This window comes from Triturus cristatus, chromosome 7, assembly GCF_964204655.1.
Source record: "Triturus cristatus chromosome 7, aTriCri1.1, whole genome shotgun sequence".
NCBI lineage: Eukaryota > Metazoa > Chordata > Amphibia > Caudata > Salamandridae > Triturus > Triturus cristatus.
This window is the reverse complement of record NC_140590.1, coordinates 1,533,802,640-1,533,816,643: the sequence shown is the minus strand read 5'-3', so window position 1 is coordinate 1,533,816,643 and position 14,004 is coordinate 1,533,802,640. Positions and strand designations below refer to the sequence as shown.

At 40.8% G+C, this 14,004-nt stretch overlaps 1 protein-coding gene across 3 annotated transcripts in view; it reads left to right on the top strand.

Annotated features, from left to right (window-relative positions):
* Positions 1-14,004, top strand: part of LOC146812317 (serine/threonine-protein phosphatase 4 regulatory subunit 1-like) — a 389,023-nt gene that overhangs the window by 255,864 nt on the left and 119,155 nt on the right. For all 3 annotated transcript variants that reach the window (XM_085619300.1, XM_085619299.1, XM_085619298.1), the window contains 2 exons: positions 4,883-4,990; positions 11,701-11,766. In XM_085619300.1, coding sequence (XP_085475426.1) covers positions 4,883-4,990; positions 11,701-11,766 — 174 coding nt within the window. The remainder of the gene's footprint in view (positions 1-4,882; positions 4,991-11,700; positions 11,767-14,004) is intronic.

Sequence of the window (14,004 nt, the reverse complement as noted above, 5' to 3'; positions counted from 1 at the left end):
AACTTCATTGGTTGCCCATTCGTCAGAGAATTAAGTTCAAAGTTTGCTGCACTGTACATAAAGCCTTAAATGGCAAAGAACCGAGTTACATAGCTGAGAAACGTATCCCCTACCAGCCAGGCAGGGTCCTACGCTCTGGAGAGAAATGTCTCTTTACCATTCCTCACTTCAAGAAATCCCGCACAGGAGGTAAATCCTTTTCCTGTTATGGAATAAACTACCCCTTACTCTCCAAAGATGATTATCTTTTGCTTTTTAGAAAACTCCTTCAAACTGAACTTTTTGCTGATTAACTCTCTGATGGTTCTGCTCTTGTACTGCTCTAGCACGGAGATACTCCTTCGGGGGTGATTTGGGTGCTTTATAAGTTCTTAAATTAAATTAAAACCCAAACTTGACCTAAAGGAAATACCAAGTTCAAGCAATTTTTTTCACATTACCTATGAGCGTGTATAAGACATTGGTCTAATTTAAAAGTCAAATATAGTACTTAAGGAATGGGTGGGCCTTTTATTTTATTTTTATTTGTTTGAAGCAATTTGTAAACTGGAAGTCTGCATCGTTCAGGTAAAGTAGACAGGTGAGCAGAATGCATGTTCTTCGTTGTCATGAGCCTTTGCATTATTTAGGAAGTCTCAAGTCTTTCAGAAGAGTTTTGCAATATATTCATGCTGAAATGTTTTTTTTCTGCTTTATTAAAACCAGTAGACAGATGCTTAGTTTCATATGTTAACACATGGTAACAGAAGCCTGACGGACCCTTTTTAGAATGGCATAGGACCATTCAGTGATCGAGACAGCAGGCACTGCCTCACAGACATTGGATTACATGTGCAGAGTGGATTCCAGGAAAACAATCAAAACATTTGTAAATACTAGCACCCTGACTCTTATTACACAGCAGCTTTGCTAGCAGGCCAGGTCTCCTTCTGGAGGCTTCGGATTTTTTATTTTTTAACTTTATTCCTAGTTCCATGTTCTCTTGGCTTTCCCATTACTCTTTGCTTGTGGGTGTGCTTACAATTCTAAGAATTATAAATGTTCTAGAGAAGCTCAAGTTCAAGTTCAAGAAAACTTTATTTCGGAATAAATCCATAAAAGCACATAAAATCAGTATAAAACATTTGGCAACAATAGATAAAATCTTTAAAAATAATGCATCCAAACAGCTAATACATACTAATTACATACATAAATCAGATCGACATTTTTAGGTATTTTTTCCGTTTGTGCCAGAAAGCCCCCAAGAATTTTGCCACTGCGAACACAATGTGCGCGGCCGTTTCGCTCTTGAGAATTCTAAAGGCTTGATGGCACCTTACGAAGCCCATGTTCCTACAGATCGGAATGATCCACTTTCTGCGGAGCTCAGTATAGCCTGTGCAAAAAAATATAAAATGCAGCTCAGTTTCCTCACTTGCGCTGCATGCCGGGCAAATACTGGATGTCGACAGGGACCAGGAGCTAGTGAAAGCACGAATTGGCAAGGACCCGTGCCTCCATTGCAGGTAGAGCTTCCTAATTATTACGGGGTAGACATTATCCAAGGCCGATTCGAAGATGTATGTACTCTTCATAAGAAGGAATTGGTTTGTTAGGGACCCTAGGGATTTGGAGGGTCGGAGTAAAGGAGCCTTAGAATCATGATACACCTCGGTTAGAGCCTTTTTAGAAAATTTGGGACAAACATTACCAGGATCATTCCATAGTGCATCTAGTCCTAGGCTCATCAAACTATTCCTTATGAATTTAAGCCAAGGAATATTCCCCGAATTTGGGAAGCTGAGAACTTCCTGGAGACCCTGTCTATAGTGAATCAATTCAGGCACTGTCCATAATCTGCGCCAGTAGATCACAGGACGAAGTGCCAACTCTTCCTCCAGTGGTCTAATGCCTAAGTCAAGTCGTAGAGGCACTAGCGGTGTACTCGGAGGAAGAGAAGCACTTGGAGATGGAAATGTGACATGCAACCTCATTCTTCCATCTGATCTTTCTCTCTCTCCTTCTCAAATGGTTTGCAACTGCCTAAAAGCGTCTGAAAAGACATTTCTATTACCTTAAATAATTTTGTAGCCCTCCTTCCCTTGAAAAAACACTCTGCAAGCTCCATCCACTGCCGCTTTGTCACCATTATTGACACACAGCTCCTGTGTATGTGTGTTTTTTATTTACAAAACCCATCTTGCTGAAGGCTGGGATTCACTTTGATCTTTCCTCTGTTTTTTGATGATGCGGTTTGTTTATAGTCTCCTTTCTGGGTGTTTTTCAGATTGAGAACTGCAACAACATAATAAAGCACAAATTAACAGTGTAGACTCTCAAAACGGGGAGATACGCAAGTGAATGGAAATGCAGACGCCGGTACCAAAATGCTCTAGATCGCTGGGTAACCTTAGAATTGAAAGCATGGAATTGGGATGTAAAACAGAGGCTAGCTCATTTGATAACATAGAACAAAGTTAAAAAGATTATGTTGCAGTGTGTTACTTTTTTTAATTTATTTTTTTAAGTGCTGGAGGCTCTAGGATAAGAGAATCTGTAAAACAAAAGAATAATAAAAAAAAAAAGTTTGGCTAGTTTATTTTAGGTGCTTTTAGCGCAAGTGTCTTTCGCAGAGTAAATCTTAAATACACCCTCCTGTGTAAAAAAATAATAATAATAAAGAGATGTTAGACCTGGCATCCATGGCGGGTACCCCCCCACCACCCCCCCAAACTTTTTGCCTTCAACACTCCTGTTTGCTGATTTAGTTTTTGCTGGCTTTAGGATTCTATGCACTTTCCCACTGCTACCTAATGCTAAAGGGCTTGCGTTCTCTCCTTTAAACATGGTAGAATTGGCTTATACTTAATTGCCATATTTAATTTACTTGTAAGCTCCTAGGGAAGTGGCACTACCTGTGCCCAGGGCCTGTAAATTAAATGGTACTAGTGGGCCAGCTGCACCTACTTTGCAACCCACTTATGTAGCATTTTAAACATCTCCAAGGCCTACCATTGCAGCCTCTGTGTACAGCTTTTTAAACTGTCATTTTGGCCTGGCAAAGTAAACCTTTTGCCAGGCCAAAATCTTCCTTTTTGATACAATATAAGCCACCCATTGGGTAGGCCCTGGACAGCCAGAGGACAGGGTGAAATGTATTCAATAAGTAGGGCATGCATGTTTTAGTTTTACATCTCCTAGTAGTAAAAAACTCTTAAATCAGTTTATCATTACTGCATGACTTACCTGTCCGATAAGAGAACATTGGAGTTACATTTAATAAACTGTAATTTCCAAATGGGAGTAGGTAATTCATTCTTTTGGGGTGTCTCTGAAATTGTAATGAAAAATACTAACTTTTGGTGAATTCGGATTTTAAACTTGCAATTTTGAAAATGCTACTTTTTGAAACTTGACATTGTCCTGCTTTACCCAGTGGGTGCCTGCAGCCTGTCTCTGGGTCATATGACTGGGTGTAGTTGACCGTTCGCCTTTGTGTATTCCTCCTACACAGCAGCACACAATAGAGAGCTTAGGAGTGCCTGGGTGGGCCATCACTATTGGGGTGGGAGGGAGGAGCAGGGCACATCCCCACTCACACTTGAATAGGCCTCCATTCAAAGGACTGCAACCCGGTGTATCTCATTGGAGCCAGGGCAAAGATGGCATGGCACCTGTGCACTTCAAAGGCAAGCCTCTAGAAGCTTCTCCCACTTCAAGGGCAGAACTGGGTATAGATCTCAGACACCAACTTTTCAGTGCACTTCTGGACCTGTGGATGCTCTGGTACGAAAAAAGACTGATATGCTGCTGAAAGGACTGCCAATCTGCTGGAGGCAGGGCAATGCATCTTCATCACGGCCCTCGCAATGCTCCACAAACGAGGATTTAAGGTACTCTGCTCAGCAGGCCTAACTGGATCACTGTAGTCAGCCCGCACTCCATCGCATTCGGCCTGAACTTGTGACTTTGTCTCAGTCCGGCGTGACCAGATAACCACAGTTGGCGCTTTGTGGGACTATTTTCTCTGAAATCTTTAAACATGCATATCTCTGGTTGTACTGATTTAATTTTTTGTTGTTGTTTTTTCTCTCTCGTTTTACTTATTAACAATTACTCTATTTTTCTAATCTGGTGTGGGTCCTTTTTCTTTGGGTGGTATTTTCACTTTATTATTGTTTGAAGTGTTTCATAAACATTTTACACATGGCCCCTAAGTTAAGCCTGACTGCCCTGTGCCAAACTACCAGAGGGTTGAACCCAGCTTAATTTAAGGTTGGCATTAGGCTCGTGCTGGCAAGAATTGTGGTTGCTGCTTGACCAAGGTTCACACCCCAGTCAACCATCAACCCAATTTCTTACAAGGGGTAAAAGGTAAAATATGTGAACGCTAATGTAAGTAACTTGTAGTACAAATATGACATGGGGTTTACGGAGTTTGTGAGGTGCCTTAATATACTTACATTTGTTGAGTACTCTTGGATTGGGTCATTGGTCTAGGGTGGATCCTCTTTGTAGATGATTGCATCAACTGTGATATTAATGGTTGGTGGTCAGCAGTGTTAAACAGGCTTATTCAGCTTTGGGGCAGAACTAAATGCTCAAACGACTTTGCTAGACTATTTATTATATAGATTTATTTAATATTGTGATCTAAAATCTATAAATTATTCCCGGCATGAAGATGCAAAATATTCATGTTAATCTATGAATTATGTCGCCCATTAATGCTAGTTACAGGTTAAGTAACTTATTCTGCTTTCACTCTCCTTTTAAAAAGTCTAAGTAACATTTAAACAGACCAAAAATTAACATTAAAAAAACTCTAACTGTTGAAAAACTATAGATAACATACGTAATCCGTGTCCGTAATCTTCTGGTTGATCTTGTTTTGTGTTAGATTATCTGTAAAATGACTTCCATGATGAGCCGAGATACTGTGGAACAGATGCTCCTGCCTCGTTTCTGTGATCTGTGCAGTGATGGAAAATTATTCCAAGTGCGCAAGGTTGGTATTGCTTGTTTCTCTGATTATTTAAAATGATGCAGAAAATTCACAACATTTGTATTCAGTTTTTTTTTACGTCATGATATATATATATATATATATATATTCACTGAAAAAACCATAGGTTTCACACATGTTATAGTTAGCTGGACATTTTACTGATAAAAAACCAATGAAATTCCCCCGTTATAGTTAGTGCAGGCAACTATAACTCACGCGATCACAATCCTCTGCTGATGACATATGTGTCTTTATGAAAAAAAAATATTTGCAATATATGTATAGCTAAAATTTAATGGAAGAAGACATGGGCAAATAAGTGTCTAAATACAGTATTAGCATCAGCAGAGGATTGCGGTCGCGTGAGTTATAGTTGCCTGCACTAACTATAACGGGGGAATTTCATTGGTTTTTTATCAGTAAAATGTCCAGCTAACTATAACATGTGTGAAACCTATGGTTTTTTAAGTGAATTTGCAAGGTTTTTTAAATGCTAATTCCTAACTATAACGTGTGTGAAACCTATGGTTTTTTCAGTGAATTTGTACGGTTTTTTAAATGCTAAGTTACTTTACGCCATTCGTGGCGTGCGCGCCCACTTAACGCAGTTCGTTCCGTGCGCGCACGGTGCGCTTCGCGCACCATGCGCACACAGTGAGCCCGCGGTGCGCTTCGCGCACCGCGCGCCCACTTTACGCAGTTAGTGCCGTGCACGCACGGTGGGCACGCGGTGCGCTATGCGCACCGCGTGCCCACGTTACGCTGGATGGGCCATGTACGCACGATGCGCTTCGCGCACCGTGCGCACATGGAGGACATATTATGCGCTTCGTTGTGAATGGTAATGTTTGCTTTTTTGGTTGGTTCCTTATGCCATACACAAATATATATATTTCACTTGTAATTTAAGATATGTGGGTAGCACCACATTGCCAGTGCATAAGAGAGTCTTGCAACAGATGAGGGCGATCACAAATGGGGATCACACATACCTGGTGGACCGCCACTGAAGTATTTAATCAGAAAGACCCTGAACAAATTAAGTATTTTGTGATCGATGCGGTACCTGCCAGTAAAAGGGGAGGTGGAGGGGGGGGGGGGGGGGGGAGTTTTGTCGCACAAAAGCACTGAGAGAATTGGAAATTAAATACATCATTGGTCTGGATTGCAAAATACCCAGTGGTTATATTACAATGAGGAACTTTATTCTTGTCCATAGATTAATGATTAGAATAGGATAATGTATACAGTGTGTCCTGTAGGGGAAAGAGAAGGGATACAAAATAAGAATGAAAGAGAAAAAATATGAAAGGACTATTTGAGGGTTTCTCTTTCTTCTTTTGTCTCTCAGTATTATTTCCCTTTTTTGTTTTTTTTTTGTTTTTTCTTATCCTTGTTTCATTCACTCTGTGGTTTTAGAACATTGTATTGTAATTGCATTTGTATAGCGCTTACTACCCCTGACGAGGCATCAAAGCGCTTTTTCAGGGAGTAGCACACTACTCCGGGACCCATAGAGTATTAGTGTTGAATTAGTATAGTGAAACATGCAAGTAAATTTTAAGTGGTGGATAGGTTAGTCAGATATTTGGATTCGGAAGGATAGCAGAGGAAAGAAGGTTGGTATTTATATAGCGCTTGTTACCCCTGATGGGGTGTTGAAGCACACTACTCCGGAAACCCATAAAGGATTAGTGGTGAATTAGTATGGTGAAATATGAAAGTAATTTGAATAGTGGATATTAGTCAGTTATTTGGAGTGAGAAGGATAGCGGAGGGATAGAAGGGGATTAAAGGTTTGCATTCATATAGCACCTGTTACCCCTGATGGGTGTTGAAGCGCTTTTCTGGCGAGTAGCACCCTACTCCAGAACCCATAAAGGATTAGTGTTGAAAATTAGTGTAGTGAAATATGAAGTAATTTGAGTGGTGGATATGTTTTTCAGTTATTTGGATAGAGAAGGGTAGGTGGCGGGATAGAAGAGCGAAAGAGGTTTGTATTTATATAGCGCTTGCTACCCCTGATGGGGTTTTGAAGTGCTTTTTTTGGCGAGTAGCACGCTACTCTAGAACCCATAAGGATTAGTGTTGAATTAGTATGGTGAAACATGAAATTAATTTGAGTGGTGGATATGTTAGTCAGTTATTTGAATTGAGAAGGGTTGGGGAAGGGTAGAAAAGGGAAAAAGGTTTGCATTTAAATAGCACTTGTAACCCTGATGGGGTGTTGAAACGCTTTATTGGCGAGTAGCACGCTACTCTGGAACCCATAAAGGATTAGTGCTGAATTAGTATAGTGGAATATGGAATTTGAGAAGTGAACATGTGAGTCTGTTATTTTGATTGAAAAGGATAGTGGAGGGATAGAAGAGTGAAGGATTTGTGTTTAATTTCTTTTTTTAGGTCATAGCTGTAGGAAGAGGCTTTTAGATGAGTAAAAAGGGCGTTTGGAGGGAAGACTCAGAGGGAAGAGTTTACAAAGGTTTGTTTTGGGGGATCGGTATAGTAAAAGAGGTGTCAGATGATGCAATGAGGGGTAGAGTAGGAGAGTCTAGAAAGGGTTATTTTGGGGATCATAGTAGTGGTATGGGGTTTGGGATAAATGAGAGAGTGGATGTAGAGGATATATTGATAGATGTATTGGATAAGAGATAGGGTAGTGCATTGGAAAGAGTAGTAGAAAGAACTTTGATATGAGTCAGAAAGTTGGGCTAGAAGATATATTGAGAGAAGTAGAGGCTGAGAAATAGGGTAGTGCATTGGAAATACTAAATTAGAGGAAAGTGATAAATATATAGATTCATAAGTACACTGAAAGTATATAGATGCATAAAGGAGGTAAGTATATGTAGATTAAAGATATTGATAGAGGTACAGGATGAGAAATAGGGTAGTGCATTGGATATGCTTTTTCAGGAGGAAAGTGACAGACAGACAGATCAAAGTACATGGAGGTACATAGATGCACAATGGAAGCAAGTACACGTAGACCAAAGATGTATTTTACATCATAATTATTCTACATGTTTATACAAAGCAATACCTGATCAGTTTACCAATGAAGTCCATACAAAGGCACTTGCTGGAGATTTTGGAGGGGAAAGTAAAATACTTGTTTGATACAGAGATTAAGAAATTAGCAATACTAAAGAAAACATGAAAAATGTGGAAATTAGAATATCAGTACCAGGCACTTGACATTGAGTATTAACGTGAATTAATGTGATAACTATATATTTGCATACAATAATGAATTGCTAATTTACAAAAAATGTGAACTGTATCTAAGAAGCGTAAATAGTGGATGAATGGTTTAAAATATTACAATGAATTTAAAAATTGCACTTTATTTAAAAATCGCCCTTTATTTAAATATCTGAGAAAATGTAATGTAATAGAAGTCTTGCTTCTCTGTCCATGGAAACGCTGCATGTAAATAGAACAGTATGAGACGTACATGTCATGTGATCAAGGCCGCCTATGCGGCCGAAACGTGGTATGCCGGAAGGAAAATAAAATCAGAAAAAAGCAAAACGCATTTTTATCTGCTCCGTTGTGGCTTGGAAATTAACAAAGCAAATGTAGGAGTGATATATAGATATATACATAGATATACTCCTTGTTACCTTACATGTTGAGCATTTTAAGGGAACAATGAAAGGAATGGCTTACTCTGACATAGCCTATGTTCAGGTCTGACCTATCAATGATGTAGGTTAAAAGGGCATGTTTAGCTCACCAATGAGTGAATCTGAGGTTTCAATGAACCCGATGTGTAGGTGGTAAATTAACAGACATATCAGTAGTTAAGTCTTTGTTTCATGCTGAGCCTGAGGTAAAGACTTGAGGTAGATTGAGAAGTAAAGTAACTTAGTAAGAAACTGCAATTGAGTTGGAATGGTAGCATGCAATTCTCACTGCAGTTGTAGTTAAGTGAAATATGTGGAATTCAGAGATTAAGTACAATGTTCTTTTACCCTTCATCTGGTAGAGCTGATGATCAAAACCTTTTTTGTCATATTTCATTTTCACTGGTATTGCCATTAAATCTGTTTTTCAGCTGTCTAATTTCCATTATCTAGAAAGCATTTGTCCTCCCATTGACAATACCTTTTAAATGATAGTCTGCTGGTGACTTCTGTTTCGATTGAAAGGCTTTGAATAGGAAAGATTGAGGATTATGTGAATTCCAAGCATTGCATGGGTTTTAATGGCATTATCTGTGAAAGAGATTAACTCGACAATGCAGTATTTAACAGGAGAGTCCAAGAGTGGTGATGTGGTATACTACATTGATTAGAGCACACTCTTAACACAAATATATGTAGATAAATGCGTTTATATTTTTAATATGTATATTATTATTTGTGTGACTAGAGGTGTGTGTATGAAGCCAGTGAAAATATATGTGTACCACAAATGTTATTTAGAGACAGTGTAGTAATAAACACACATTACAACTGCCATATAGTATTGGGTTCTGACATTACAACTTGTTTTTCTTTGGATAATCTTCAAGTCGTTGCTCGTATGTGTGACTTTACCCTTAGTTCACATTGCATGTGGGCACCAACTGCACATTATAATTTTTTTTTTACTGCCAGCGGGTTTGGACGTGTTCTGCAACAACTCAGAGATCAACTTGTTTCATGTGGATTTTACAGGCCTAAGTATTCTAATCCTTGAGAACGATTGGAGAAAAATCACTGTATGTGGTTCTCCCACTGCTACACCACTCATCTTCGACTGACTGCTTCGCGTTGATGCCCATGTAGCTGACGCCCTGTTCTACGACTGTCGAGTCCTCTTAGATATCTGCGAAGCTCAACTCCGAGAATGCAGACTATAGGGGATGATGGAATGCACACCTTTTCTTTTTTGTACATGGTGAGATGCTAGAGATCCATGGGCGGACTAGCACGGTGCGTGCAACCTACCCATCTTCCCTGACTAGAACAAGTTGTCCTGTGAGTTCTGTTTAAAAAGACTATAGGGTACTGAAGGGAAAGGCGATGGGCATGCTTGAAAATACAGCAGCACTCCTAGTCTGCAGATTGTCCAGGCTTAGAGACTCACTTAGCCAAACGATCTAGATCATCAAGGCCAAGATGGTCACGCCAATGGATCAAAAAAAGTTCAAAGCTTCTCCAAATAATCCGCCTTTAGATAGAAGCCAGGTCCTCCCTGATGCTCTAATTATCCATATTGCAGGGAAGTGGGCATCTGCCTAGGCAACTGGAGAGCCCTCCCTTGATAAGGAGAGCAAGCTCCTCAGTGTCGAGGCAAACGTGTGGTTGGTGCACCCACCCATTGGCGAGTCTGCAGTTGAGACATGACAGATAGCAACGGGAGGAGATGGAGACCTTATTGCAGCACCTCTTTGAGACCTACCGAAAAAGAGATGAGGAGCTAGTCACGGAACGAAAGATAATTTCCAGTGAGTTTATCCATTGCACACTGGACGCCGTAGATACGCTTCTCCTAGTGTAAATACCAACATCCTGTTCCATCACTCCAAGCGGCTTTGTGTCTCTAGTTTTGTACCTGAGGTCCAGCAACCCATCTTTAACATCTCTTTTGATGGGGAACATCTCATTGTTCCCCAAGTAGATGAGATGTTTGAGAAAATGTAGGTGGCCATAGAGATTGTGAAATTCATAGATGCCTCAGAGTCTGCCACACCAAGTGGCACTCTTCGTTGACTGCAATCCACTAGTGGGAGAAATGCTACATTCTGCGGCCAGGCTCAATCCTACTGGTGCTAAAATCTGACAACAGTTCAACAGCTTCATGATTCCCAGGACGGCAGAGGCTACAATTGTATTTATAGAGTAATCATACCAATGGTCTAGGGCGGAGTGTCACTTTCTGTTCCTTGCCCCCCCTCTTATCTTTGGGACAACAGACTGGATTAAGATCTATATATCTCTGTTTTCCTATAGAAAGTGATCTCTCTCTCTTATTTTACTCTATTACCCGAGCTCCCTTATTGACTTACTTCAATTTGTCACTGGTAGGATACATAGGACACAATTTCATCTATGTTGCCCTTGTTGTTCCTATCGACACGCAGCCTCATTTCAATTTTTAATGATTATCTTTGCGGTAATCTATGGGACTCCTAACTTTCTTCCTCCCTCACGTTCTGTTAAATAAGTAGTAAATTGTCAGACCATTGCCTGCCACTTGGCCTCAGTCTTTGAAATCCCATCAAAAGCAGCATGATAAACAGAACATTTCAAACCCTTTTTATTGCTTATTCTCCTTCTGAATTCCCAAGGTTATTTTGACGGTGCTGTAGCACCCCAGCTTCCAGTGCCCCTGTTGGGGCACAGGTGCAAGAAAAATGTCCTATGTGAGGTAAAATGATAAAGCACAACCGTTTTTTAATCCATTCCTCCACTTAACCTTTTTTTCCCTGCACAAAAATTGCCATGACTGACCTTATATGACAGCTCCAAGAGATCACCAGACTTGGTGCTAATACGTCCACAGTGTCATCTGTTATAGGCTAATCAAAAAATGCCTTTCCACTGGAAAGTACAGCCGAACCAGTACTACTGCGTCAACCACCACTGTGTAATATAATAATATAGTGATATGTGTGTGTGTGTGTGTGTGTATGTATATATATATATATATATATATTAAACAGTAAAGGCAAAGTCATGTTTTTTGAGTAACTGTACTATTTTTATGCTACTCTTCAGGTTTGTGCTGCTAACTTTGGAGATGTCTGTAATGCAGTTGGACAAGAAGCCACCGAAAAGTACTTGGTATGCAAAAAAAATTAAATAAAGTGCACAATAAACGAATTAAGATTGTTTAATCTGATTGTAATGTGTGAAATTGTACTGAAGCATGAAGGGAATGGGAGGAGAAAGTGATTAACATCTTACACGTCACCTGCAAACAAGATTTCTGTTGAAGTTCGATAACTTTATAGGTAGGTAACAAAAATAATTGATCAGTGTCCTTGATTGTGAATTATTTAGAGATTAAAATTTGTTTAAGTACTAGAGGATATTATCCTGAATCAAGTGGTACAAAGCTCAAAGGTTTGATACTACTCTTTAGCCCTCCACCATATTAGCATTTTCACTTGTACATTGTAGCAGACTAGGCACTCGGACACCCAGCCTTGTGCTTTTGATAATGGCGACTCATCAGCAAGAAGTACTTCCTCAACCACAAAGCATCCCCACCCCATCCACCTATAACCCTAGCAATAGCTCTCAGGCATCTGTGCTTTAGTAGGCAGGTCCAGAGCTCTTTTTCGCTATCTAATAAATTTCACATCACTTTCAACCAAATTAGTTCAAATATCACCACGAAAGAGCCTGAGGTTTAAGCACTGCTGATGGTGTCACAAAAAGATGACTTCAATCAGAGCTGGATAACATCTGCATGTGGTGTCATGGGTCCAAACATGGCCCCTCAGCCTACAGCTTCTTTACATCCATGCTCCAACTATCTGGAACCTTGAGGCAGTTCCTTCTCCCTTTTTTAGGTAAGGCTTCTGAAATGGAGGGATCTCTTAAGTGAACCTGGTTGTAAACATGGGGGCACCATTTCCTTCCTCATTGTCTCAAGAAGATGAAACCCAATTTTAGGCCAATCACGGTACCAATACCTGCACCGTACTCCAAGCTGCCTTTTGGTGCGATTCAGTCCTTGAAGTCCAACAAATATTATGCAAGTGCGAGAGAAGAACTTCATGCCTTCTTTGAGGTCAATCCTCTGGTGGATCCCTTTTGAGGTACAAATATTGCTTGTCTACAAGGGATCTTCTTGCCTCACTGATTTTTAGTCGTGTCCAGTAGAGATTACGGGTGCATAGGGGAAGATGATTTGGAGGCTGATAACTTCCTCCTGCCTCATCACTCGAATGTTGGCCTGCCACTTTCCTCAGTATGGTTCTTCAGCTATGTAGGAAGCTGGTTCTGTACATGGTATACCACTAGGGGGTTATACCTTGTACAGAGTCCAGATATACTCCCAGAAGTGTACAGGGCTCAATGCAAACTCAAAGTGCTCTATTTGTTGTAGTGTGGGCAAGCAGCCTTAGGCCTAAGACAGAGGAGTGTAAGACATTTGTTGTGCACACAATGACCAATGAATGAGACACAACTCAAAAAGATGATCCACACCAATTTTATAAAAATAACCTAAGTTGGAGTTTTATTTTAAGATCAACATCTTAGCAAAAAGGTATGTACGTTTTTCAGGAAAAATTGTTTAGTCTTTCAAAAGTCGACACAGTCCAATTTTCAAACAGTTCAATGTTAACCTAGGGAGAAAAACAACAATGCGGTTTCACGGATAAGTACCTAACTTACACTTCCAGTCTTTGGGGTTTAAGGTAAGCAGAGGGCAAGGTTCAGGTAAGTAAGAAGTCTGCACCACCAGCAGCACTGGGGCGGCCGGTTGCAGATGTCAAATTCGAAGATGGGCCAGATGCGTTTCAGTGGAGATGGGGGTGCTTGAAGCCATGCTGCTTGCCGGTGACTACGTAGGTTGCAGGGGACAAGCATCGGGGGTTAGAGCAAGCACATGGGGGCCATAAGGCAGCACCAACCATACACCACCAGCGGCACAGGGGTAGCCGGATTCAGGATACAAATCAGCAGCGGGCACCCAATGCAAGGCAAATGGAAATCTTGGTCACACAAAGAGGCTGCAGGCTCAGACCAAAAGGCTGGACGATGGTGACCAGCAGCTGGGCAGGTAAGTAGAGGTGTTGGTGGACACCTAAGCACCGTTGGCTGGGCTTCCCAAAGTTGGGTGACTGAGGATGCAGGGGTGCCTTTAGGTGTAGGATTTTTTTTGTTGGTCGCGATCAGGGAGACCCTTAATGATAAGGTGCAGGCCAAGGAAACGTTGGCCACCGATGGTGTCGAGGTCAGGATCACTGGGGAGACTTCAATGAACAGGTGAGCTACTCAAACTCGGGCTGTGTGCGTCGGGTGTAGAGTAGGCAGAAGTTGCGGTTCCAGCTGGATAGGGAGTCCTTA